Source organism: Candida orthopsilosis (genome assembly GCF_000315875.1).
Source record: "Candida orthopsilosis Co 90-125, chromosome 2 draft sequence".
In the NCBI taxonomy this organism is placed as follows: Eukaryota; Fungi; Ascomycota; class Pichiomycetes; order Serinales; family Debaryomycetaceae; genus Lodderomyces; species Lodderomyces orthopsilosis.
The window spans coordinates 1,863,066-1,888,238 of NC_018295.1; the positions used below are offsets into that span (position 1 = coordinate 1,863,066).

The window sequence follows — 25,173 nt, forward strand, 5'->3', positions numbered from 1 at the left end:
TCCAAAGTAAAAGTCCTCTACGCCGTTGAAATTGTACCAACTCACAGATAATGGAGTTATACAGAAACATGTTTTATACTTGTATGCAGATCAAAGAAGTTGTATTGTGCATTTTTCCACAAAGTCGCTTATTTCCACATTTCAGTAGCAGGCTTTTGTTTTGTGGTCTAACCTTTGATGCCACTCACTCGTTAAAAAACTTCATAATAATATGACCACTTACTTGAGCGGCATGAACTTTGTTTATATAAATTTATGTACATAGCCTTTATAATTGGTCTCATTGCATACATAATTTACAATATTGTCATAACAATGTCAACTGATTTCGATAAAATAGTTAACGGGCAACACTATCCTCAATGGAACCAAACCCCGCAAGAAGTCCTCCAACTTGCCAGTGAGCTAGCAGTGAAAGAAAAAGGTTTATTTGACAGCATAGCATCAGTTGAAGATCCAACTATTGAGAACGTATTGAACCCATTTATTAAGTTCCATAATGAAGCTGAATTCCCAACGAATCAAGTTCTGTTTTACCAGCACGTATCTGCCGATAAGGCCTTACGTGATGCATCAACTGAAGCAGAACAAATTCTTGATCAGAGTTCCATAGAACAATGGTCTAGAGCTGACGTTTACTCGGTGCTCAGGTCTTTGAAGGAGAAAAATCTTGAATTAGATCCCGAAAGTGAAAGATTTTTGAACAAAACGGTCTTGGAGTTTGAACGTAATGGATTGGCACTCCCAGAACAGCAAAGGGAAAAGGTTAAAAAGTTGCAGGTCGAGTTAAGCGACTTGAAGGTTCAATTTGCCAAAAATTTGGGGGAGGACAAAGGCTGTATTTACTTTACCAAAGAGGAGTTGGAAGGTGTTCCTGATGTGATATTAAAGCAGTATGAAGAAGTTGAACGTGATGGACAAACAAAACTCAAGGTGACATTCAAGTATCCTGATATTATTCCGTTGTTTCAACATGCATCAAATGGAAAGACTCGAAGGGCCGCGAATGTTGAGTTTGGGAATAGATGTTCAGAGAATGAAGCTCTTTTGACTAGGATAATTAAGCTTAGATTCCAAATTGCAAAAGAGTTGGGATACGACTCATTTGCAGATTATGCTTTGGAAGTAAAATTGGCAAAGACCAAAGACACAGTTTTAAACTTCTTGAACGACTTGAGAACCAAATTGACCCCCGTTGGAGAATCTGAATTGAAATTGTTGACAGAGTTAAAGAAGAATGACTTGAAATCTCGTGGCTTGCCATCTGAAGAGGGATTCTATTCTTGGGATTTTGCTTATTATAATGAAAGGTTGTTGGAAGAAAAGTATCAAGTCGATAGCTTGAAAATATCGGAATATTTTCCGTTACAGGGTACCATCAAGAAGATGTTGGGATTCTATGAGACAATCATGGATGTAAAGTTTGTCAAACTTGATCCCAAACCAACCGAAGTCTGGCATGAGGACGTTGAAATGTATGCTGTGTTCAAGAATATCAAATTCGGAACTTTGGAGTACGTGGGTGTTATATACTTTGATTTACATCCAAGAGAAGGAAAATATGGCCATGCTGCTAACTTTGGAATAGGCCCAGGTTACTTGCGATTTAACGGTACCCGTAAAAACCCTGAAACAGTTTTGGTCTGTAACTTTACAAAACCAACCAAGACAAGACCCTCGTTGTTAAAGCATAACGAAGTGGTCACCTTCTTCCATGAGTTGGGCCACGGCATTCACAATATGTTGTCACAAACAAAGTACGCAAAGTTCCATGGAACACATGTGGAGCGTGATTTTGTTGAGGCACCCTCTCAAATGTTGGAATACTGGGTATGGTCCAAGAACGAGCTTAAACAGCTATCAGCTCATTACGAAACAGGCGAGCCAATAAGTGATGATTTGATTGATCAGTTAATCAAAACTAAACACGTTAACACCGGGTTGTTAAATTTGCGCCAATTATTCTTTGGATTGTTTGATATGTCTGTTCATACTATAGAAAGTGAAGAGCAGATTGAAAGGTTGGATTTATTTGCAACTTGGAACACTTTGAGAAGGGAAATTACCTTGCTTCCAGACGGAAACAACCCAACAAAAGGATACTGCTCATTTGGTCACATTGCTGGAGGGTACGAGAGTGGATATTACGGCTATTTGTACTCGCAAGTGTTTGCTGCAGATATTTACTACAGCCTTTTCAAAGAGGATCCAATGAATACAGAAAATGGTATTAGATATAGGGACATAATTTTAAAGAGGGGGGGTTCCAGAGAAATAATGGACAACTTGGAAGAAGTCTTGGGAAGAAAACCCAATTCTGAAGCATTTTTGGCTGAAATTTTTGGTAAAAAGTCTCATTTATAGATATCTATTTAGGTTCTATATACACTTCTATGATCATGATTCAAAAGCTTCAAGTTTAGAAGTTCCTTCATCCCATGAGACTTCAGAGTAGGTGATTTCCTTGATGGCATCGATTACATCCTTAATCGAACCTCTGACTTGTTTCGTTGAGTCTCTTTCTCTCAAAGTGACTGATTCGTCCTTTACTGATTCAAAGTCAATGGTGATACCAAAAGGAGTGCCCAACTCATCGTTTCTAGCATATCTCTTACCAATAGAGGCAGAAGAGTCATCAACCTTGAATGGAATTTTTTCCTTCCTCAATACATTTGACACACTTTTTACAATTGGTTGAAGTTCTGCACTGTTGGACAATGGCACTAACAACACCTTAGTTGGCGCAACAATTGGTGGAAGAGACAAAACACCTCTTTCAGCATCGTCACCTCTTGCCCAAAATTGATGCTCAAAAATGGAGTAAAGTATACGACCAATACCGAATGAAGGTTCGATGACATTTGGAATATACTCCCTTATGTGTTCAGTTCTTGTCACCTTATCGATGCTGATAAGCTCAGAATCCAACTCAACGTTACCCTCAATACCTTTGATTTGAACAGAAATCTTACCATTCTTTTTTAACTCTTCACCCAAGTCCTCCAACTCACATTGGGTTCTTGATACAAGCCACTTTTCAACGACACCTGCATCTTTCCTGAACTTTGGTCCAAACTTTTTCTTTGCAATTTCGATTTCAAACTTTTCAACAACACGAGGTTCAGCCAATGGTTGTCTCACAACAAGCTTTTCGCCTGTTCTTGCTGAGTGCACAGACAAATCGTATGCTGATCTATCAGCACAACCGACACACTCAATCCATCCATAGGAGGTTTCCAACTCAGCATCCCAACAGTCAGAGGCATAATGAGCCATTTCGTTTGACATGTGTTGTCTAAATCTCAATCTAGAAGGGTCTGTACCGATCTTGGTCAAAAACAAATAAATTCTGGCAATAAAGTAACCTAAAGTTTCGTTGTCAACCATACCAGAGCTGACTGCTTCTCCGATAGTTTTTTCTATGAGCTCACTTGAACCGGATTCTTGAACACCCTTGGGTAAAAATTTCAATTTCAAGTCTTTTACTGTGTCAAACTTGGCGTGTGATTTGTCTTCTGGATCAACAAAGTGCTCAATCTCAGCCATCAAAAACTCACGGACTCTTAACAACCCAGCTCTTGGCGCAATTTCATTACGGAAGGATTTTCCAATTGAAGCTGATGCAAAAGGCATCTTGTCGTTGTTAAATTCCAACAATTTGCTGAAATTCAAAAACTGACCTTGTGCAGTCTCTGGTCTCAAATACGCTTTCAAATTCCCAGATGGCCCAATTGCAGTATCAAACATCAAGTTAAACTCTACTGGAGGTTCCAATCTACCTCCAGTTCCAGGGTTGGTGATTTCAAACTTTGTAATCAATTCCCCTAACTCTGGACCAGAGTACCCATCAATTTGAGCAAGAACATTCTCATATTCTTCGACAACTTTATCATCCAATTTCACGTGTTTAATTTCCTTGACCTTCTTCTTTCTCTTCTTTTTGTTTTCGTCGTCCTCCTCATCCTTGATGTTTTCACCTCTTGCCAATTTGTCTCCTTTCAATCTAGACTCTAATACCTCTTCAACTAAGTGGTCTGCTCTAAAAATTTCACCGCTTTTCAAATCCTTACACATCCAATCGGAAAATCTATCCACATGACCGGAGGTCTTGAAAACTTCATACGGAGTCAACATGGTTGCTTCCACTTCCAACATATCTTCCTCTAAAATGAAGTGCTTTCTCCAAGCATCGATGATATTATTTTGGAACGCACATCCTGGTGGACCGAAATCGAACAATCCTGCAACACCTCCGTAAATTTCAAATGAAGGTGCGTAAAAGAATCTTCTTTTCAACAATTGTTCCAAGGATTCTCTTGAAAAGGGGACATTTGTTTCTTTTGCACCTGCCATTCTCGACACTCTTGATATATTTCTAAAAAATCTTAAGGCTCTAATTTTGATCTTTGTCAGGTTAATATGACTAACAAGTGTGGTCGGATTTCTTTCACTTTTTTTTTTCAGCATATTTGTATGTATGAAGACTTTTTGGTGCAGATTGCACGACATTAGACTGGATGAGTTTCATAAAGCTACATTTACATTTAGTATTTATCGCCTGTTGTCATTTGATGATAAGTTACAAAGGTACTTGGAAAAGCTCCCTACAGTAGTTGTTTATGTAGGAAATGACTTTATTCATTCATACCACTCCAAATGGTATTTTTATTGTGTATTTTGCTCTTGTACTATAGAGAAAAAAATAGGTGAAAAATTTCGATCTATGTACAACTTCCTACCAGCTAGACTAATAATTCAATATGCCTATGCGCTTGAGAGCTGAAAAGCGTATGAGAAAGTTGCTTCTCGAGCAGCTTAAGGAGCGTCAGCAACATGGTGCCAGGATTGCTCAGGGTCATAAATCTAAAGACGATTTAATAAAGTTAAATTTGGGACCTCAAGTGTTTGTCTTTAAAAATTTATTCAGTGGTCAAATATTGTATTCGCAAGTGCCTGCTTATCATCAGGACCAGATTGATGCACAGTTTCTCAATCCGAATTGGCAAAATAGAAAGCCTTCTAGAAGACAGGATTTATGGAAGATTATGTGTGTTGCCAACTTTGACAATTACGAATATGCAACCGCAGCTTACCAAGCTTTACTAGATCTTAGAAAAGCTAGAGATATATCTCAAAAGAAAAAATCAAACGAATTAAGGAAGAAGAACGATGACGGCAATGTGTGGTTTTCAGGACAATACAGACCAACATATTCACAAGAGGCAGTAGCTGATTTGGCTCATGTTATTGATGAATTTGAATTGGAAAAAACAAGATTGTTTTGGGAAAATGAGTGGAGAAGAGGGGAAGATAAACATTGGAGAGCAGACTTGGTTGAACATGATAAATTACCTGTATTTAACCTCAAACATCAGACTGTATTGTTGGACGTCATGAGAGCAAAGGCAGTTGAAGCTTTCGCCCAGGAAAGGGCGAAACCAGAAAGTCAAGAAAATCAACACGGCCCAGATGCAGTATTTGCTTAAGTTCAGGAAGTAGCGTGTACATAGATTAGCAAATCATCAGTGAGTAAAGTAAATCGACATCGAAGAAATGTTATTGTGTAGGGCTCAAAGGTTACCGCTTTGATACGGTCACGTGAGGCGGCCTCAGTCTCCCGCTTAGAAATCGGAGTTTGCCAAAGTGTGGCACTAGTCAAAAAGTACAACTTGTCTAAGTTCATACCGAACTGGGTACATTGTAACCTAAATTGTTTTAATATATATTACTTGCCATTGATGTGAAATTTGCTTTCACCACATCTCTAAAGACTCCACACCTTGTTTAAAATTGTTAATTTCTTCATTCGCAAAACATCATCGGGCCACAATTTTTTCTTTCAAATGACCGCCACACTTTGAAAATCTACAATAGGCCGCTCTTTCTATTCCGCTTTAAAAAAAAACTCAAAGGGAAAATTTTTTGTCAAACCTCTATCACAACAACATTACATATTATTCATCCAAAAGCAATGGACTTTTGTTATAATAAACTGATGGGAAACGGTGCCGTTGCTAGTAAATTCAAGTTGACTAACAAGGTTCAGTTGAACCAATCGAATCTTAGGACACCTATTATTCCAAAGAGAGGTTTTGATGACATTGAGAACACCACAATTTCTGAAATTACAACCGAACCCAACACTAAAGATACAGACACCGCTCCAGAAAACACAGAAAACCCCTTAACTCATCATCCCAGTAATTGTAATCGTTGCTACAGGTTGAAGAAGAAGTGTACGCGAACATTTCCCAAATGTTCTCATTGTGAAAGGACAGGTTCACAGTGTGAATATGTTGATAGGACCAAGAAGAGGAAGAAATCATCTGATAATGTAGTACTGCTGAGCGAACCCGATGGCCAGCTCATCCACATTGCTAGTGCCGACTCAACTCAAACCGGAGTGGTTGCCCATAAATTGATTTCAGTGTCGTCCTTACTTGTTCCAGACCAAAGCGATAATCAGGTCAAGAATAGGGAAAAATCAAAAAATAAGAAGATTGCAACAGCTGCGTTAGCATCGTCTGCTCGTCGTGCCCAAGAGAAGGACAAAGAAGGTGTTGAGAAAATCAACTATAAAACCACTCAACAGCCAACAATCTCCAATATACAGGAAGAGTTCATCACAATGAAGGAGATTAAAGATGATACTTTGCCCTTGGCGTTTGCGCTCAATTATTTCAACAACTTTGGTCACAAGTACCCATTCGTCAATAAAGATGTCTTTCTAAACAAGTTGAGGAAAATAGACTTCGCTAAGGACTCCATTGTAAATTTGGATGTTTATTTACTTTTGAGCATCGGGTGCATTTTATATGATGCCAAGACCCAAACCTCACACTACTCGGATTATTTTAAGACTAAAAGCATTTACAGTATTATAGATGTTTTAGACTTGTCATTTTCAACTTACAACAAGGACAGTATTCATCTTTTGCTATTATTGTCGATTTACGGTTTGACATCTTTGAATAATGAGATGGTGTGGAATTTAATTGGGTTGTTAAATAGAGCAATCTTGAAGTTTGACTTGTTTAAAAAGCTTGATGATAAACTGGTTGAGCGTGTCTTTTGGTCTGTGCACAATTTGGATAAGGAGATTAGTCTTGTGGTAATGAAACCATCGCAGTTTCCCAAGTATACCTACATCAAGAAACAAGATATAGACTCAACCATTTATGAGGAGGAGAATTTGTCACTTGTGAAACACTACATTTCACTTGGCAAAATCCAAGACTCTTTAGTTGATGCTGTTTTATCGCATTCAAATGAAAACCTTACACAAATATCACGCGAGCTAGGAACCTGGGTTTCAAGCTTTACCAAAGACATCAGTCTAAAATATGTGTCACAACCAAATTTACAAGAGCTCATTCCATGGGCTAATATTCAAAGCTATTACTTGCAAACCGTCATGGATCAAGTATCTACAACAAAGAGCTTTCAATTCCCATCCAATTTCATTTTCCACTCTTTTACATCCTTGATATCTGCATCTGATAAGTCACTGGCAGCAGAGAATAAGCATAATACCAAGCTTGCAATTATAGCGTCGGGCATCTGGTATGCTCAGCTCTTTGACGTTATAAAGCTTAGCACGGACACGTTGATCCATTTTTTGCAATCCGATGATTCAGAGATATGTTCTAAAGTTAAGGAGTTCAATGAATTTCTACAGCAAGACTTGAATTTATTGAAGTATATACGAGGCTTTAGGTGCTTGCTTCGTCTAGAAGGGTATCAAAAGTTGTCAACTAAGGTGAATGAGACAATTGATGTGTTAGAGCACTTGAGTATAGTGTTGTTAGGGTTCGATGAAAACAGTGACAATATGGATGTATTGGGTATTCTTGAAGGTGTGAAACAAAATGTAGAGAGTTCACTATAGTTTATAATGTATTTGTATATTGTTAAAAATGTATGTGTATGAATTACTTGATGAGATATTGTAAATTTTTTGCATCAAAATGGAGGAATGCGCTTGTATTAGATTTTCCGGGTAGGCTTCGGTTAATGAAAGAACAAAACCAAAGAACAATAATAATGCAATAGTTCCGAGTAGCCAATCATAAAAAGACATTCCCCAAAAACATCACGGCTCTGAGATACACTAGTATAATCTATGCGACACATCTTTAGCTACTTCAGTTATGTCCGTAAATCACACAATTAAGCGGTTGTTGACAACCACCTCACGAAGATGTCAAATTATCGCTTCAAAGATCCAATCGAATGAGATAAATTCGGGTAAAATTTTCCAGCGTAAATATCGTATTATTGACCACGAGTACGATTGTGTTGTTGTTGGAGCTGGTGGAGCGGGTCTTCGAGCGGCATTTGGCTTAGCGGAGGCAGGGTTCAATACGGCTTGCGTGTCAAAGCTTTTTCCTACTAGATCACATACAGTAGCTGCACAAGGTGGTATCAACGCAGCTCTAGGGAATATGCACACCGATAATTGGCATTGGCACATGTATGATACAGTCAAAGGATCCGATTGGTTGGGCGATCAAGATGCCATTCACTATATGACCAGAGAAGCCCCGGCATCTATTTACGAATTGGAGCATTATGGAGTACCGTTTTCAAGGAATGATGAGGGTAGAATCTATCAAAGAGCATTTGGAGGACAGACTAAGGAGTACGGGAAGGGGGGTCAGGCGTATAGGACATGCGCAGTGGCTGACCGTACCGGTCATGCATTGTTGCATTCTCTCTATGGTCAGTCTTTGAGACATGACTGTCATTTCTACATTGAATTCTTTGCCATGGACTTGTTGATGCAAGATGGCGAGTGTGTCGGAGTGATTGCTTACAATGAAGAGGATGGTACTTTACATCGATTCAGAGCGCATAAAACAATTATAGCAACAGGAGGATATGGTAGGGCCTATTTTTCATGTACTTCTGCACACACTTGTACCGGTGATGGTTATGCTATGGTTTCACGAGCAGGATTACCATTGGAAGATTTGGAGTTCATTCAATTCCATCCCTCAGGGATATATGGATCCGGATGCCTCATCACTGAGGGTGCAAGAGGTGAAGGGGGGTTTTTAATCAATTCCGAAGGTGAACGTTTTATGGAACGGTATGCTCCTTCAGCCAAAGATTTGGCTTGTAGGGATGTCGTATCTCGTGCCATCACAATGGAGATCAATGAGGGAAGAGGTGTTGGTCCAGAAAAAGATCACATGTATTTGCAATTATCTCACATTCCAGCTGCTGTTTTAAAGGAAAGGTTGCCAGGTATATCTGAAACCGCACATATATTTGCAGGCGTTGATGTTACAAAAGAACCAATTCCTATTTTGCCAACCGTTCACTATAACATGGGTGGTATTCCTACTAATTGGAAAGGCGAGGTTATCACAAAGAATGCAGAAGGGAAAGATGAAGTAGTTCCAGGATTATTAGCTTGTGGGGAAGCTGCATGTGCTTCAGTACATGGAGCCAACAGATTGGGTGCTAACTCCTTGTTGGATTTGGTTGTATTTGGTCGAGCTGTTTCTCACACAATCCGAGACCAATTGACGCCTCATACCCCATTGAAACCTATGGATGCCACATTGGGAAAAGAGTCGATTGAAAATTTACACAACTTGCGCACTGCTGATGGTTCAAAATCGACGGCTGAAATTAGGTTGGATATGCAGAAAACAATGCAAAGAGGATGTGCTGTTTTCAGAACACAAGATACATTAGACACTTGTGTTAAACATATAAACGAGGTTGACAAAGACTTTGCCACCGTGAAAACGACCGACCGCTCAATGATTTGGAATAGTGATATGGTGGAAACTTTGGAGTTGCAAAACTTGCTCACTTGTGCTACTCAAACAGCAGCAGCAGCTGCTGCAAGAAAAGAATCGAGAGGCGCTCATGCCAGGGAGGATTATCCCGAGCGAGATGATGTTAATTGGTGGAAACACACGTTGACTTGGCAACTGGGGTTTGGTACCGATGTTAGGATTGACTACAGAGATGTCATTAAGCACACATTGGATGAAGCTGAGTGTAAGCCTGTGCCACCAACTGTAAGAGCATATTAGATGTAGGGTATGGTGTAGATAGTCTTAGCGCTACCATCTATTATTGGTAACGAAAATATATTTCAACAGAGATTAATTGCCACTGAATAGGAATCACTTCTCTTTTCATCAAACCAACAGAATGCCACCAAAAGCCGATTGGGATAAATATGTTGCTCCAGCAGAGGACGAAGAGAAGGAGCAAGAAAAAATAGTGCCATTGTCAGAGAGCGATATTCAAGTATTGAAGACGTACGGTGCAGCTCCATATGCTTCAACTATAAAACAAATTGAAAAAGACTTGAAAGATGTCGAAGAGAGAATAAAGGAGAACATAGGTATAAAGGAAAGTGACACTGGCTTAGCACCAACGCACCTTTGGGATGTTCTTGGAGACAAGCAGCGAATGCAAGAAGAACAGTCTTTACAAGTTGCCAGATGCACAAAGATTATAGAACCAGTGCAACAAGTTACCACCACGCCGGGGTTGCAGAATGCCGACACCAGATCCAAATATGTTATCAATATAAAGCAGATTGCTAAGTTTGTTGTTGGTTTGGGGGAGAGAGTATCACCAACCGATATCGAAGAAGGCATGAGGGTTGGTGTTGATAGACACAAGTATGAGATTCAATTGCCACTACCACCAAGGATTGACCCATCAGTCACTATGATGACAGTGGAGGAGAAACCAGATGTGACGTATAGTGATGTTGGTGGATGTAAAGAACAAATTGAGAAATTGAGAGAGGTTGTCGAATTGCCATTGTTGAGTCCTGAAAGATTTGTCAAATTAGGTATTGATCCTCCAAAAGGTATTTTACTTTATGGTCCACCAGGTACTGGTAAGACCTTATGTGCTAGAGCAGTTGCAAACAGAACCGATGCTACATTTATCAGAGTCATTGGGTCCGAATTGGTGCAGAAATATGTTGGTGAGGGTGCTAGAATGGTGAGAGAATTGTTTGAGATGGCTAGAACCAAGAAAGCTTGTATTATATTCTTTGATGAGGTAGATGCAATTGGAGGTGCTAGGTTCGATGATGGTGCTGGTGGTGACAACGAAGTGCAGAGAACAATGTTGGAGTTGATTACTCAATTGGATGGATTCGATCCAAGAGGTAACATCAAGGTTATGTTTGCCACCAATAGACCAAACACTTTAGATCCTGCATTATTGAGACCGGGAAGAATAGATCGGAAAGTTGAGTTTTCCTTACCTGATTTGGAAGGCCGTGCCAACATTTTTAGAATTCATTCGAAAACCATGAGTTGTGAGAAGGATATCAGATGGGAGCTAATATCAAGATTGTGCCCTAATGCTACTGGTGCAGAGTTGAGGTCTGTTTGTACTGAAGCAGGTATGTTTGCAATCAGATCCAGAAGAAAAGTTGCTAATGAGAAGGACTTTTTGAAAGCAGTTGACAAGGTTATCAAGGGTAACTTGAAATTCAGTTCAACAAGTGAATATATGCAATATAATTAGGAGTAATATACAGAGGGTGTTACTTATAGGCAGTACTTATTCTCTCAACATATCTTAATCCCACCATGAAACACAACCGAGACCCGAAAGTTGACATGACGCGATTATGCTATATGGTGGTAGCTTATTAGTGGGCTCTTCAATCCCAATTGCTTCATTTGAACTTTTTGGTTTCACATTGTAGAATACTTCCTTTTCCACTTTAAATCGAATTTTTTCGTCAACATCAATAAATAAATCCGTATCAGCTGAATTCCATACCCAAGCCAGCTCACTTTCTCTATATTCACAATCTTCAAATAAATAATCAGCGGGGATCCAAATATCATCAAAAAACTCTAATCGTACCTTGATCCCCGTGGCTTTACATTCAGTTACCCATCCCGTTAAAACTTCTCCTACAAATGGTTTGAATACAATGCATCTAAATCTAACTTCAACGTATGATCCTCCATCTCCTGGTTTTAGTAGTCCATCTTTTATATCGAGCAAGTCCCATATGGTGATGACAACACCTAGTTTGGGTACGACTTTGTTGGCGTATTTCTTGTTGAGTTCATCAGTGATTGCATGTTGGATGGGAATGTTGAATGTGTGGGGTGGGATCCGTATTAGATCATTGACTTCTGATAGTATGAACATGATAGGCAGATGACTGGCTCAGCGTGGGAAGTGTTTGATAATGCAATCTAAGTCGTTGTTGCTGATGATCTTCTGATGATCTTCTGATGCGATGGAGGGTTTTTGAGAAAAAAAAAATTCAAAGGTACATAATATGCCAGCTTCATTTCACAGCCTTATCAACAATGGCACCAAAAACCGGTACATCATATAAGATTACTAAGCCACAAGTGAATGTATTGGATGGAAAACATGTCAGTGCTAAAAAGGCGGCAAGTTATCTACATTCCGTTCGTCAACAACAATATCAATCAAAAGGTTCAGCCGCCATCACATCTTCAAGCAATGGTGCCACGTCTACACAGGAGCCATCTTGGAACCCAAAACATTTTCGATTGTTTGTGGGTAATTTGGGACCCGATGCAACTGATGATCTTTTACGTGGTGCATTTGGTAAATACAGCAGCATGAGTAATGTACATGTACCAATAGATAAACATACCAAAAAACCTAAAGGGTACGGATTTGTTGCATTCTCAAATGCTGATGATTATTTACAAGCATTTAAAGATATGAATGGGAAGTATATTGGACAATTCCCCGTGCAATTGAAACGAGCTGAATCAAGTGTTCCAAAGAAGCACAAAAGTAAAGCGAAAAGGTAAACGAAATAAGAGGGAAAAAAAATTTTGGTGATGAAAAGTTGAAGCTCAGAGAAGGATTCTTGATTGACCACTTGAGCCATGTACTGTGTGGGGTTTAGAAATTTGCTTATAGGGGTGAGTCCTGTTGCATTTGCTCCTATACGAACCCGTTTCGCACCATTGACTTTTACCAGATTCAAATCAAATCTACCTCAACCAAACTCATCAAGTAACAAAAACCCAATCAAAAAGAATGATACACAATTACCTACTGATCCTACTACTGGGAAACAACTACCATCTAAGAGCGAGTGGGAAAACCTAAAACTTCATATACCGGGTGAGCAAACGCAAACCAACACGGTCAAAGACCGTGTACCAAAATTCCCACTTGGTAAGGAAAATGTACCAACTTTGTTACCACGACCTGGTGTTCCTCAAGTGGGTAAACAATATACTTTCAAACAAGTAATCAATATCTTAAAGAATAAGAAGCAACCGGAACTCATTTACGAAAGTGAACCTCATCGATTATATTTCCTCATGTGTTTTTGTTTATCAATTATGTTTACCATATATGCGTGTGTTTTATTTGAATGGGCATTTTGGATATCACGTAAAGAATATGACGAGAATGAAAAAGAAGAAACTAACGAAGCTTTAAGAAATAGAGATTGGGCTCTTTCATTGGCAATGTACTTGATTCCTTCAATTACCATGTTTACTGCCGCTGCTGGTGCTGCCATATTCCCCACAAAGTTAGTAAGAAGAATGTGGTATTTACCAGGACCTAAAGAATATATCAAATTCACTTCCCATCCATTAATACCAGGTAGACCAACTCCAGTCTATACAGTCCCCTTAGAAAATTTGAGTCGTCGTAAAACAGCACGTGTTTGGACAGGTAAAGGTTTTTATGGCACTTCCGATAAAGGATTCTTTTTTTTCGTATTACGGGAAAAGGTTTCCTCTTTGAAACTGAAGAGTTGGGTCATTGATCGAAAGGGATTTTTTTGGTCTGATGGAAGAGTATTTGATTATTTATTTGGTAAAGAAACACTTCAAGAAGCAGAAGCTGGTGTGCCTTATGATGAACAAGTTGGTATAATTAATCGTGAAGTGAAAAAGAAAAAGGAAAAATTGAGACAGCAACATGGATTGTTTTGGAGGTATAAATTGATGTTGGGCGAGATAAAACTGGATGTGGGTAAAGTAGGTGGGTATTTGAGTGGTGATAAAACGAATAAAACCGGGTCCAAGCAATTACCTAGAAAGTGAGTTGGAATAGTTGGAGCAGTTGGAGAAGTAGACAGCCTGTACATATTTTGTAAATAACGTTTTTAAGGATAAACGAATAAAGTTTGTACATGTGGTTGCAAAACTTGAAAATAGTTTGATTTAGCTTGTTTTGTGCATGTAAAGCCTAGTTTACTCTTGCAGTAGGAACCTTTGTTTAAAACTCATCCCTTGCCCAGGTCTCTTCATTTCAAAAACCTGTACAATCTCTACCGAGAAGTATTTTTCTTTTTGACCTATCTAATCCGCTTTTGATCTCATCTATATTATGATTAGGCCAATTAGGATCAAGCATCGGACCCAGTACATATTCAACACTTAGTACAGGGTACGTGTCAGTGTACTAATCATATAGCTCCCATATAACATCTACCTTTCTTGGCCTTGCACTGACTTCAATTGTAATTAGTTCTAGTCCATTTACTGGTGTTGCACCAATATATTCGACAAAATCTCCACCAACGGAAATTCTGCTAACCGCTGCAGAATGGGTACAATATATTTGTTTGTCTGTATGAATCGACTCTTTTGTTCATCATACTTACTAGTTCGGTATCGGTCATTATGATCTACTAGTGTGTTAAATGTGTTAAATGTGTGTTATTGGTGATTACATATTGATGAATTCAGCACCTTCTTTTAGTATCAGTTATAACTACTAATATATATACTTATACGTTAAATAAGTTAGCACTATGGTAAACTAGGTAAATTTGGAAAATCTGGTAAATATAGGATTATGTGTCAAAGAGTTTTGCGTCACAATGTGCGTGATAAACATCATTATAAAAGTCAACTTTGATTTTGGTGTGTTCTTTTAAGCTCATAAATTACTAGATATAAGTGTAGAGCGTGTGACACATTAACCTACCTACTTACAATTAAAGTTATGGGGGAGTTCCTGTACAAACATAAGGGTGATATATACAGAAGTTATACAGACCAATTCAAACAAATGGACTCAAAATACGAGAGATAAAGGTCACCCTTGATGTTTCTATGCGTTATGTGTTAATATTATGTACTCCTGTATATAAACTATTCTTTACTTGTGTGTAAAAAGTAGCATTCTCTTTGTTATTGTTATTCGGTTGTTACTATATGCAGTACACACATACTCCCCTCCCATACCCTATTTTCCATCACACAATAATACTCTGCAAAACGATTACTATTTAATCAAACGCGTTGAGTTATAAACCAACTGGGAATATTAGTACTACTCTATGTGCTAATATACTTTAATACTTTGTTGCTTATAAGTGGTAGTGTGTAGTTGTACAAACTTTGTGTTATGCTATGTTATGCTATGTTATGCCATGTTATGCCATGTTATGTTGTGTTATGCTATGATACGATACGATATGATATGATATGAACAGCGTAGTAGTGTATGCGTGTCTAAAAGTACAATGGAATTATAACTTTGTGTTCATGTTAGATATTTTACAATTTCATCATTTTCAACAACCATAACAAAAAGACAAGCAGAAATTTCCACAAATCTCTTTTTCCACATGTTCTTTTTTTCCATCAACATTTAATCTTATTTTGCCACCCATTTTTATTACTACAAACTACTGGGATACTAAAGTTATCTTTGTCACTCCTTTTTCAGAGATAACTTACATTATACACATACGTATATCCTTACCAGGGCAATTGATACTTTTATATACAAAAGCAACTTTTAGTTTTTGAGGCTGAACGGAGTTTTCATTTTGTCTTTTTTTTTATTTTTTTTGTCCCCCTCCCTTTCGTCATAGAAAATTTCATTGTATCTTTAACATTTTCCGCAACACATCTGCGACTATACGTCTATACAAATCTATACAATACCAGTATAACGTTTGCAACCAGAGAAAATAAAATCAGAAGGGTTGAATATCATGGTGTCGACAGCTACTTTGAAAAAACATACAACAACTACAAATACACCGTCCCCCACTACTCATACCAAAAGAAAGTTGCATGAGTTGGGTGACATTTCCAATACCCCTACCCACAAGCAACAGAAACAACAACACAATTCTCATCGTCATCACGACACCAATAATAGTTCGTGGCAGCGTCGACAGCGACAACAGCAACTGACTAACGACATGAAGTATATGAATGATGACGATATCAGCACACCAAAAAGTAAGAGGTCAATGACGTCTTCTACTAATTCCACTCCTGACAAACCAGTCACTAGACTGAACCTGAAACACCAGATGTTAGTACAACAACAGAGGCAAAAACAGGGGGCAAAAGACGAGGAAGGAGCGCAAACACAACCCCCATTAAAGTGCAAGATTAAGCGTCAACTTCACTCTTCTGGTGACCAAGAGAACTATACTCATCAAGTAGAACAACATCGTCAAACATCGCCTTCACCTACTGATATTTCGTCACCACCAGCTATGAATCAAGATGAAGAATATATGTTGCAGGAAATAACTAAGAAATCCCAATATTTTAACCAGCCAATGTCAAATCACGTTGACAACGACAGTGCTGACCAAAACCATCAACAGCAACGTTATCATCAACACAGGCGCTGCAAGTCAGTCACTTTTAAACTCCCACATGATGAAGAAAAGGGGTTTGAGAGCTCACCATTGTTGACACCAAAGAATGATGATAGCGACTTGGAAGAAGAGATATTAGCTAGACATAAACAACAATTGCAAATACAAAAGGAACAAGAATTGGTGTCAGTATATCCCTCAACTCCACCAGAATCTTTTCAACATGACGAAGAAGATGAGGATGTTATGAATGTGGACGAAGTTGAAACATCACCAATGGAGCAAGTCTTTTCTCCACAATCACAATCACAATCTATGGCTCTGGAAGCTAAATCTGAAATACAACAACAACTGCTGTCTGATATATTATCGAAAAACACCGACTATATTTCCCTTTCATCCACTTTAACACTAATTCAAAACCAACGTGAGCAAATTGAACAAGACATTGTACAATTATCACAACTCAAATCACAAATCAATACATCTTCAAAAGAAGATACAATTAAATTTGTTACAAAGTTATTACAAGGTGGAAATCAATTGGATTTACCTGAACCAACTCCAATTGTAACTTGTCCATATATACAATGGGAAAAATATCATCCTACTTTGGCTAATATATCACTTGATTTACAAGCAGAATCAAATAAATCAAACAAAAACGACCTTCCTTTTAAATTTGTCATTTAGGTTTAAGCTCTTGAATAGCTTCGATTAGCTTCTCCTTGTTTCCCTATCTTGTGTGTAAAGTATATATAACAAATTGAAATAAATTTCAAACAACAGAGTATATTACCAATAAGTTATTGAAATCTTTTACATCTCTTACAAACATACAAAATTTCCAACTTGACCCTATACAAATATAAATCAAAAAAAAAAAACTTACAAAAGTAAACTAGCCTAATTGCTCTTTACCAAATTACTATTCTCATCATCATCATCACTATCATCAACCAGGAACGCATTATCGGTAGTTTCTGCACCACCGCCACCACCGATTGTCTTATTTCCACTAGTTGTGGTAGAATTATGCCCCTTTCTTGAATCATCAACTACATCACTTGACATCCTTGGGCGACGAGGTAAATTAGGAGTAGTCTCAGGATCCTCCTCTTCCTCTGCATCTTTGTCACCACTCTTCTTTATCACACCACTTTTGTTGCTCTTTTTATTATTATCTTCCAGTTTCAAACTATCCTTATCAGTAATGGTAATTTGATCTTGAAAATCACCAGTTATAATCTCAGGATCTTCATCAAATCGAGTACGATTATTCTTGTTTCTCCAATCATCATAGTATCGACCACCACCTAGATTACCAAAATTATTACCACCATCACGATGTGATTTACTACCAAATTGTTGACGTGGTGGACGTTGTGAGGAGCGTTGTTGTTGACCACGTCTTTCGTTTTGATGTTCATAGTTGTAGTCATAATCTTCGTTTGCACGCTCGTATTTGGAATCTCTGTTGTTTCCACCCGCATTGTCGAATTTCTTAGCAAGTCCAGATACCCACCCATTGATTGTTGTTCTTGCTTCTTCTAAACCCTGAGTGAAAGTTTCCTTTATAGTTTCAAAATCATCAGGAGAATCATCATCATCATTAAAATCATCCCCATCACGACGACGACGTTCACGACTTGAGGGGGAGCTACTAGCCGGTGCTGCACCTCCTCGACTACTTCTTTCCCCATGATGTTGTCTTTGTCTTGCTTTTTCTTCACGTCTACGTCTTTGCCTTTCATCCTCCAACTCAAATTCCTTTTGCAATTTACGAGCCAATATCTCATCATCAGTAAACGTATGTGAAGTATCACTAGGTGCTCTGCTCCTAACTAGTCCACTACCAAAAGCAGCACGAGGATTTGCTGTTGGTTGATGTTGGGGATAAACTGGAATATCAGGTTTGAATGTAGGATCAGATAAATAAAGTAATGCACCAAATGCTGGTTCGGGATTACCTTGAGATGCAATAAGGACTGCTGTGATTATCTTGTCATCGGTTTGGGGAAACGCATCCTTTAAATCTTGAACTATTTGTTCTACTGGATCCTTGGGTCTTTTTGGTGGTGCCGGCGGTGCTGATTCTTCAGTATTGGAAGTTTTGGAATCAGTTGATTGCGACTTTTTTGTTGCTTCCTTGGTTGCACCATCCTTGGATGAGTCTGCAGCAGCATCCTTTTTCTCATCATCACCAAGTGGTACATCTTCAATAGGTGCTTCTCTTTCATTGTCTTTGGATTTGTTGTCATCTGACTGGTCTTTGTTTGTTGCTTCACTGACCCCACTATCCTTAGCCTCTTTCTTTTCCAATTTGGAATCATCAATTGAATCCAATGGTTCAGCAGATACTGTTTCCAAATCGTCTTTCTTGCCTTTTGCCATGATTATGTTGTGATCTTTGTGGTTGTGACGATGTTTGGTCTGTAGTTGGATGGTTTGTTCTCTGGGAATTATTATTTTTCTTGTGGCGTAAAGTTTCGACGTCATTTTACGGAGTACGCGCCGCACTTATTGCAAAAGTTGATTGTTCTCCTCTATGGCTTACATTGAATTGACCTCTGTCCGTACGATGAAAGGTAGATAGCAAAACGGACATTCTTTATAAGTTGGTGAACTTTGCCATCTTCTCCATTAAGTTCAACGTTGTTGTCAATAGGGGTAAGAACGAAAGTGGTTGCATTTTTACATCGGCCAAAACCTGGTTGTCCCAATAGCTATCGAGAGAGAGATAAGTCCTAGCAGTTAACAGGGCAACTTTGAACTTGATCCTTGACGTTCAAGTCTGTAATGTACTGCCTCCCTCATATTCCTCTTCAGTTACAAATACAAATTTCTCCATTGTACACGCCCCTTCCCATCTTCCCTATAAATTTTGTTTTGCAAAGAAATTTTTCACTTTCAACCCTCTTCTTGATGTCCTTTTTCCCTTCTTTGATAGTATTTATTTTAAATAACTCCGAAAATTGCTAGAGCTTTATATTTGTAATATATCAAAGATGAATATAGAGTGTGGACAGCGGAGGAATATCAAAGAGAGGTGGGCATTTATGTACATCTTGAAGAATCTGTTCTAATGAATTGAATTCGAATTTTCCACTGTGATTCGAATTACTTTAGCTCTTCATTGCAGATTCACATTGAACAGTAAAGTTGTAAGGTATTAGAGTTATAAGTTATCTTATAAATAGTTTTCAATGTTTGTTTTCATTAAATCTATGATACAAATTATTTGAGATTGTACGTTCAGTGGTTGATTCCCTTGCAATAGTCATATGTTCTTCATGGGGACACCTTAAAGCATACAGCAGAAACTTTTCCCTTCTTCACCTAGTTCTTTTCTCCTCACGACGAAGCAGAAGCCAATTCTTCCCTTCTTTGTTCCTTAACTTGTTGTAATTCTTTTCTTCTTCTAATCAAATCCAAATTTTCACATTCTTCCCAAGAATGCTTATCATGTTTACAATCGACTGATGAGTTGGCTGATTGTCTGATTAAACAAGTTTGATATAATGCAAAATAAGCAGCACATCTATCTCTCCATTTCAATGGGACTTTATATTTTTGACAATCATCTTCGGAAACTAGACAAAAGTTAGTAAACGGCCATAAGAGCTGAAGATGTAAGTTGTGTGAAAATACATACGAAGCGGTGGAAACTGAGTTACCGACATTTGTGTGTATATTGATGAATAGATATTCTCTTTGATCAACAGAGCTACTGAAGCTTCGTTTTCCTCACTAAAGTTTTATTAGTGGTTTGGTAGTGTAAATTTGGTTAAAAAAGTTCCTCAGCCAGAGGACCAATAAAATTTGTTGCAAAGTCATACTCTATGTGCAGGTTTAACAATCTTCAATGGAGTATGACTGCAAACAGTAGTGTAGAAAACTAATTGCTACTGGATACATATATAAGAGGTTAGAGATAGTGCGAATGAGCAAATGCTATTGCTGTGTCACACCATAGCTGCCAATAATCAATTACACTGGCAGCATCATTGCATTCGTCAAAATCTCAAGACTTTCTCATTTAACTATTGTACATTAAAGCGTTTATAGAATACAGCAAATTGTCTCAGCACGATCAGTTGCAACTTTTATCTTTCGAATTCCACTGCTTTAGCAAACCTTGTGAACCGATGCAAACAACTGCTCCTCTTCTTCGTAGTCTCCCATGTCATATTCTCTCCACTATCAGATGGGTTGGGTACTTCCATGAGTCACCGAATGGAGCTTAATGTTGGTGTTCTTTGATATAACTATCCAATCTTCCTTTCAATAAATAATACTGACACTTGTAAAACTCATCTTTGGTTTTGTTGCAGAATGAAGTACCTTTATCAAGACATTTGTAATATTCAATCAAGTTCGAAGCACATTTGTCTCTATAGTAGAATGGAACATTATGATCATCCAATTCTTGTTGGGAAGCTAAAAAAATTGGAGTTTGTTAGTAAACGTCTCTCATGATAAAAAGCGTTTATCCGAGCAAAACCCCTTAAGGTAAAAGTGACACATACGTATAGTTGATGGAAATGTGTAGCTTTCTGATGATCCCATGGTTTTATTTATACACAGTCGATGACAAAGGGTTCGTAGGAATTGAAACTGTATTTTTCGTTTAACAAAATTTTTGTTTCGAAGGTAAACTAGTGCTACCATTTGATCTTAAAAATTGTACCAAATCAAGTGGATCTCAGGATTGAGTAAACATGGAGTAATATTTTATACCAGAGCAGCTACTGTTTTAAATAAAGCTTATTAAGTAAATGTTTATTGTTTTGAAAATACGTTTAGTTTTAAAAAGAGGGGACTAAATGTTGGAAATGCTTGTTCAATTGGGAACCTAAGTTATCCATCAGAAGCCATCATCTATATTTTAAAATTCAGCTTTGGCAACACTTTCCTTGTAGGTCAAAAGCAAAGTCCGTCTATTTCGAGTCTGGATGTCTATAGTGCATTGTAGAATGCTAGAGGGTTGCCGTACTATGTTAGAACATCTCCGGGGTATTATTTCTCGCGACGTTTTTACAGAAATGCTCATTTTCTGAGCTACAGTTTCTAATAAACTTAATTTCATCAAAGGAGTGATCAAATCTGATTAATGCACTATACTCTGGTTCTACTTCTCAACCTCCGACCCCTAATAGTCTTCTTGTTGACGTCGTCTCACAGATCTCGTTATTTTATTGTCAAGAATTAGATCATGTCCAAGAGTGTTGTCCGAATTGTGCTCCGTTGTTTGATCACTCATCCCAACAATGGATCTACTTAGCTCAAACCACTTTCTATCATGACATGGCAACCAAGTTTAGATATAACAGAGAATGCGTTTTATTCTAGAAAGAGAATTTATTAGATGACAGTAAACCCATCAATGGTTCAACCGGTGTATAAAATTAAAAATTGAACTCAAAAGCGAAATAATAAGCCACATATAAAACTTCCACTAACAAGCTTGGAACACCTGTAGTAATAACTACTACTGTAAAGGCTGTGGGTGTTATTGATTTATGAAATAACTGCTACCTATAGTGGCTTAGATGTCAATTAGGATTCACTGTTTATGTCGACTCTCATAAAGTCAGTTATATAATCAGATGATTCTTGGTTATGAGCCTCTTGGAGTTGAACGTTATAAATTTTGCATTGTTTGCTTATAAAAATCTGTGACATTGGTTACAAACCCAAAGGTGACTCCGTATCTGCACGAAACTGTATTGAAAAAGTGTTCTTAGCTGGTTTTGATTGATGCAACAAGTCCCTGCCATCAACTAATCTGACGAGAGTAAGTCCATAAGTTAATGATGATCACCAATCATAGAATCAATAGCAATTACCAGAGAGGGGTCAAAATAAGGACCAAACTATACAAATAGATGTACACACCAAACCAAAAGTCCCCGATTAGTGAGCAAACTTTATCTGTCCGTATCAGATTGAGAATGCTTTGTAGTTCTTCTCCTTCCTTCATCAGCCCTTCCCCCAACCCCCAAGTTACATTGTATGTTGTTGAAGACGTAAAAACAGAAAATCTTTGTATTATATTCAAAAAAGGAAAAAAAGCGCAAACCAAAAGAAATAATAAAATTCAAGTTACAAAATGAATTAGAAAAACAATCCGCTTTTTTAGTACATCTTGCATATAATTGTCAAGATTTGGTTTTTCCAAACTTAAAACAAAGCAAACGTTGTTGAATAAATCTGATTGTGAGATTTATTTCAATTACAATAGTTTTTAAACAAAGAGAAGAAGTGTCGTCGTGTGTATGTTCAAAAACAAATTGCGCAGTTTTTGAGTTATTTTTCATTATATACTTTAATTTGTGGTACATAGATTATGCGAGATAGGAGTTAAAAACAAACTCAAGAGATCCGCAACGATACGTTCCCGCCATTTGCCACGGGTATTGGAAGGATTCTACATCTTTGTATACTAATTTTCATAAATTTACCCTGTCGAACACATTGTAAGTAGTTGCCATGCAAGATGTTTTTTCGCCGAAAATCATACTTTTCGATGAGTCTAACAATTCCATGTGATTGGAAAAACAATAAAAGTGGTCGAAACAATAACGCCTCATACACAATCCCCATATTTTGTAAGGCGTTGGTGGACATGCATCCTCGCTGCTCTCTCTCGTCTGCTAAAAAAATCTTTCCATTTCTATCAGTTTCATTATTTTCCTATCCGACACAAATTTAAAATGGTTTTGACATTTTTTTTCTCTATTTTGATTTGGTGAAATTCTGACAATCTTGACACATGTACTGCAAGCACAAAAGCTACTGTATTTTCGATAACAATTTCCTTGTACATTTGTGTTTTGCTGGATGGAGACAGTTTGCGAGAGCTAGGCAAGAGAAGAAGTCTTGAACTCATCACGTCAACCAGACTGAAGATTGTTTGACAATGACGTAGTTTCGAGCGCCAAGTATTTACCACAAGATGCATGTAAAAATAACCCTGTTTAGCTGATTTGAACAGTACATACAATCTGAATGCTTCCAGACATTTTCATATTTGTGTAATATAGATATTTATAAATGTTTTTTCATGGTTTTATGAGCCTTAGCTCTTCAGTGCTTCAGCTTTTGTTGATACACGAATTAGTTAGGATTTGTTCGAACATTACAGTATTAAACTTTCTTCTCTACGTCATAGCTTAAACCATTATGCCGTTATTAAAAATTGTGAGGAGCAAGGAGTAGACGAGACGACAATTTGTTAATCCCATTGTGTTATTTTATGTCAATATGCAGTTACGGCGAGACAAATTATCAGTTTTGACTCCAGAAATTTGTCGGGAAAGGATTTTTCCATGCATGAGAACAATAAAATTTTTTCCTTATTTTATTGAAATTTAGAACCAATAACCTTGCCGTGATATGCTCATGTGTCAGAGCTGACACAATCTTGACTGTTTCGAAATCTCCATATTTTTATGGAGAGTGCGGTTCCCCCCCTCACCCCACTCATCTAACACGTTGCTGGTTCGCACAATACTTCCGCAGGTTTTCAAAAACTATGAGCACTTCATCCACAAGCACTTTCCTCTTGTGTCCTAAGTTGGTTTGTACAGGGATGTTTCATATGTTGCTGACCCCATATAACCCTTTGAAATTTTGAATGACCCACGTTTTCTCTAAAAATAGCGCATATTATATTGTTTCTACACAAAAGATGTTCCAAAACAATTGGGTTTGCAGAAATAATACTCAGTGCTTCGATCCGATCAATCAAAAAGTTGCAAAACAATGTAAATTCCTTAATAACAATAAGGTTTTTACTGAATTCTTTGCACTTGTTTTCTAGATAGAAAATTTTACTTGTGTAGTTTTAGTTTTCCGAACCGACTGACTGTGGCATTTCTCATTTGTTATCAACTGCTTTTTATCAGGATGTAACTCTTTTTCTAGTAAAAGCTACAACACCGGACCGATATACAAACTTTTTATCAGTGATATCGAAAGCTTATCTTTGGTGATTGGAAAAGAGAAGATACCAGTGAGAAGGGGTTATGAGAAATTGCACGTGCAATAATGAAATTGATACAAAGGAGAGGTCAAGACTTCCCAAACTTACTCCCCCTTCTTTGACCAGAAAGAGAATTAAGTTTACATCTCTACTAGGCTGTATTTAATCTTGTTCTCCCGCTCTTGTGGCCCCACTTACTCTCACACAATACCAATGCTTGGATCTAGTCACCAGTGATTATAAATTTCGCTTGCCAAGTTTCATCAACGACAAGAAAAGTGTGTGTTTCCAGACTAACAGATAGATGACACAATATCCTAAGACGTAGTAAAATAGGAGGGTATACACACTTCCCTAGCTTCCACGAACAATAAACGTTATACTAAAGCGCCCACGAATAAGTTGCAAGGACAGAGCAAAGAGTTAAAAATAACGCACAAGCGCAAATCTCAACATATAAGTTAGTAATTGTCTAGAACAATTGTAATAGACACAATAAAAGTCTCAAAGACAATAAGAAAAAGAAAGAAGAGCTTTTCTTTTTACGCTCTGAGAGGGTAAAAGCAAATCTCTGAATCTATTTCACTGTGCCGCG

The 25,173-nt window shown here is 37.8% G+C and overlaps 13 protein-coding genes across 13 annotated transcripts; 8 read left to right on the plus strand and 5 right to left on the minus strand. All coding sequences in view use genetic code 12, as the record gives it.

Annotated features, from left to right (window-relative positions):
• Positions 1–255: 255 nt before the first annotated feature.
• Positions 256–2,364, plus strand: CORT_0B09000 (Prd1 proteinase; the record flags this gene model as incomplete). The annotated part of the gene is made up of 1 exon (XM_003867991.1): positions 256–2,364. The coding sequence occupies one exon, from the start codon at positions 256–258 to the stop codon at positions 2,362–2,364; it is 2,109 nt and encodes a 702-aa protein (XP_003868039.1).
• Positions 2,365–2,397: 33 nt separating this feature from the next.
• CORT_0B09010 (Grs1 tRNA-Gly synthetase) lies at positions 2,398–4,509 on the minus strand (the record flags this gene model as incomplete). Its single annotated transcript, XM_003867992.1, has 1 exon — positions 2,398–4,509. One exon carries the CDS (start codon positions 4,507–4,509, stop codon positions 2,398–2,400), a length of 2,112 nt encoding a protein of 703 aa, XP_003868040.1.
• Positions 4,510–4,760: 251 nt separating this feature from the next.
• On the plus strand, positions 4,761–5,486 carry CORT_0B09020 (Mhr1 protein; the record flags this gene model as incomplete). The annotated part of the gene is made up of 1 exon (XM_003867993.1): positions 4,761–5,486. The coding sequence occupies one exon, from the start codon at positions 4,761–4,763 to the stop codon at positions 5,484–5,486; it is 726 nt and encodes a 241-aa protein (XP_003868041.1).
• A 485-nt stretch (positions 5,487–5,971) lies between these two features.
• CORT_0B09030 (hypothetical protein) lies at positions 5,972–7,888 on the plus strand (the record flags this gene model as incomplete). Its single annotated transcript, XM_003867994.1, has 1 exon — positions 5,972–7,888. The coding sequence occupies one exon, from the start codon at positions 5,972–5,974 to the stop codon at positions 7,886–7,888; it is 1,917 nt and encodes a 638-aa protein (XP_003868042.1).
• Positions 7,889–8,150: 262 nt separating this feature from the next.
• Positions 8,151–10,052, plus strand: CORT_0B09040 (Sdh1 mitochondrial succinate dehydrogenase; the record flags this gene model as incomplete). Its single annotated transcript, XM_003867995.1, has 1 exon — positions 8,151–10,052. The coding sequence occupies one exon, from the start codon at positions 8,151–8,153 to the stop codon at positions 10,050–10,052; it is 1,902 nt and encodes a 633-aa protein (XP_003868043.1).
• A 121-nt stretch (positions 10,053–10,173) lies between these two features.
• Positions 10,174–11,517, plus strand: CORT_0B09050 (Rpt1 26S proteasome regulatory subunit 7; the record flags this gene model as incomplete). The annotated part of the gene is made up of 1 exon (XM_003867996.1): positions 10,174–11,517. One exon carries the CDS (start codon positions 10,174–10,176, stop codon positions 11,515–11,517), a length of 1,344 nt encoding a protein of 447 aa, XP_003868044.1.
• A 54-nt stretch (positions 11,518–11,571) lies between these two features.
• On the minus strand, positions 11,572–12,159 carry CORT_0B09060 (Rpc25 protein; the record flags this gene model as incomplete). The annotated part of the gene is made up of 1 exon (XM_003867997.1): positions 11,572–12,159. The coding sequence occupies one exon, from the start codon at positions 12,157–12,159 to the stop codon at positions 11,572–11,574; it is 588 nt and encodes a 195-aa protein (XP_003868045.1).
• Positions 12,160–12,245: 86 nt separating this feature from the next.
• CORT_0B09070 (hypothetical protein) lies at positions 12,246–12,803 on the plus strand (the record flags this gene model as incomplete). The annotated part of the gene is made up of 1 exon (XM_003867998.1): positions 12,246–12,803. The coding sequence occupies one exon, from the start codon at positions 12,246–12,248 to the stop codon at positions 12,801–12,803; it is 558 nt and encodes a 185-aa protein (XP_003868046.1).
• A 78-nt stretch (positions 12,804–12,881) lies between these two features.
• CORT_0B09080 (hypothetical protein) lies at positions 12,882–14,060 on the plus strand (the record flags this gene model as incomplete). The annotated part of the gene is made up of 1 exon (XM_003867999.1): positions 12,882–14,060. The coding sequence occupies one exon, from the start codon at positions 12,882–12,884 to the stop codon at positions 14,058–14,060; it is 1,179 nt and encodes a 392-aa protein (XP_003868047.1).
• Positions 14,061–15,967: 1,907 nt separating this feature from the next.
• CORT_0B09090 (hypothetical protein) lies at positions 15,968–17,284 on the plus strand (the record flags this gene model as incomplete). The annotated part of the gene is made up of 1 exon (XM_003868000.1): positions 15,968–17,284. One exon carries the CDS (start codon positions 15,968–15,970, stop codon positions 17,282–17,284), a length of 1,317 nt encoding a protein of 438 aa, XP_003868048.1.
• A 213-nt stretch (positions 17,285–17,497) lies between these two features.
• CORT_0B09100 (Cue5 protein) lies at positions 17,498–19,090 on the minus strand (the record flags this gene model as incomplete). Its single annotated transcript, XM_003868001.1, has 1 exon — positions 17,498–19,090. The coding sequence occupies one exon, from the start codon at positions 19,088–19,090 to the stop codon at positions 17,498–17,500; it is 1,593 nt and encodes a 530-aa protein (XP_003868049.1).
• Positions 19,091–19,945: 855 nt separating this feature from the next.
• CORT_0B09110 (hypothetical protein) lies at positions 19,946–20,274 on the minus strand (the record flags this gene model as incomplete). The annotated part of the gene is made up of 2 exons (XM_003868002.1): positions 19,946–20,184; positions 20,247–20,274. 2 exons carry the CDS (start codon positions 20,272–20,274, stop codon positions 19,946–19,948), a joined length of 267 nt encoding a protein of 88 aa, XP_003868050.1.
• Positions 20,275–20,834: 560 nt separating this feature from the next.
• Positions 20,835–21,160, minus strand: CORT_0B09120 (hypothetical protein; the record flags this gene model as incomplete). Its single annotated transcript, XM_003868003.1, has 2 exons — positions 20,835–21,031; positions 21,121–21,160. The coding sequence occupies 2 exons, from the start codon at positions 21,158–21,160 to the stop codon at positions 20,835–20,837; spliced, it is 237 nt and encodes a 78-aa protein (XP_003868051.1).
• Positions 21,161–25,173: the final 4,013 nt, after the last annotated feature.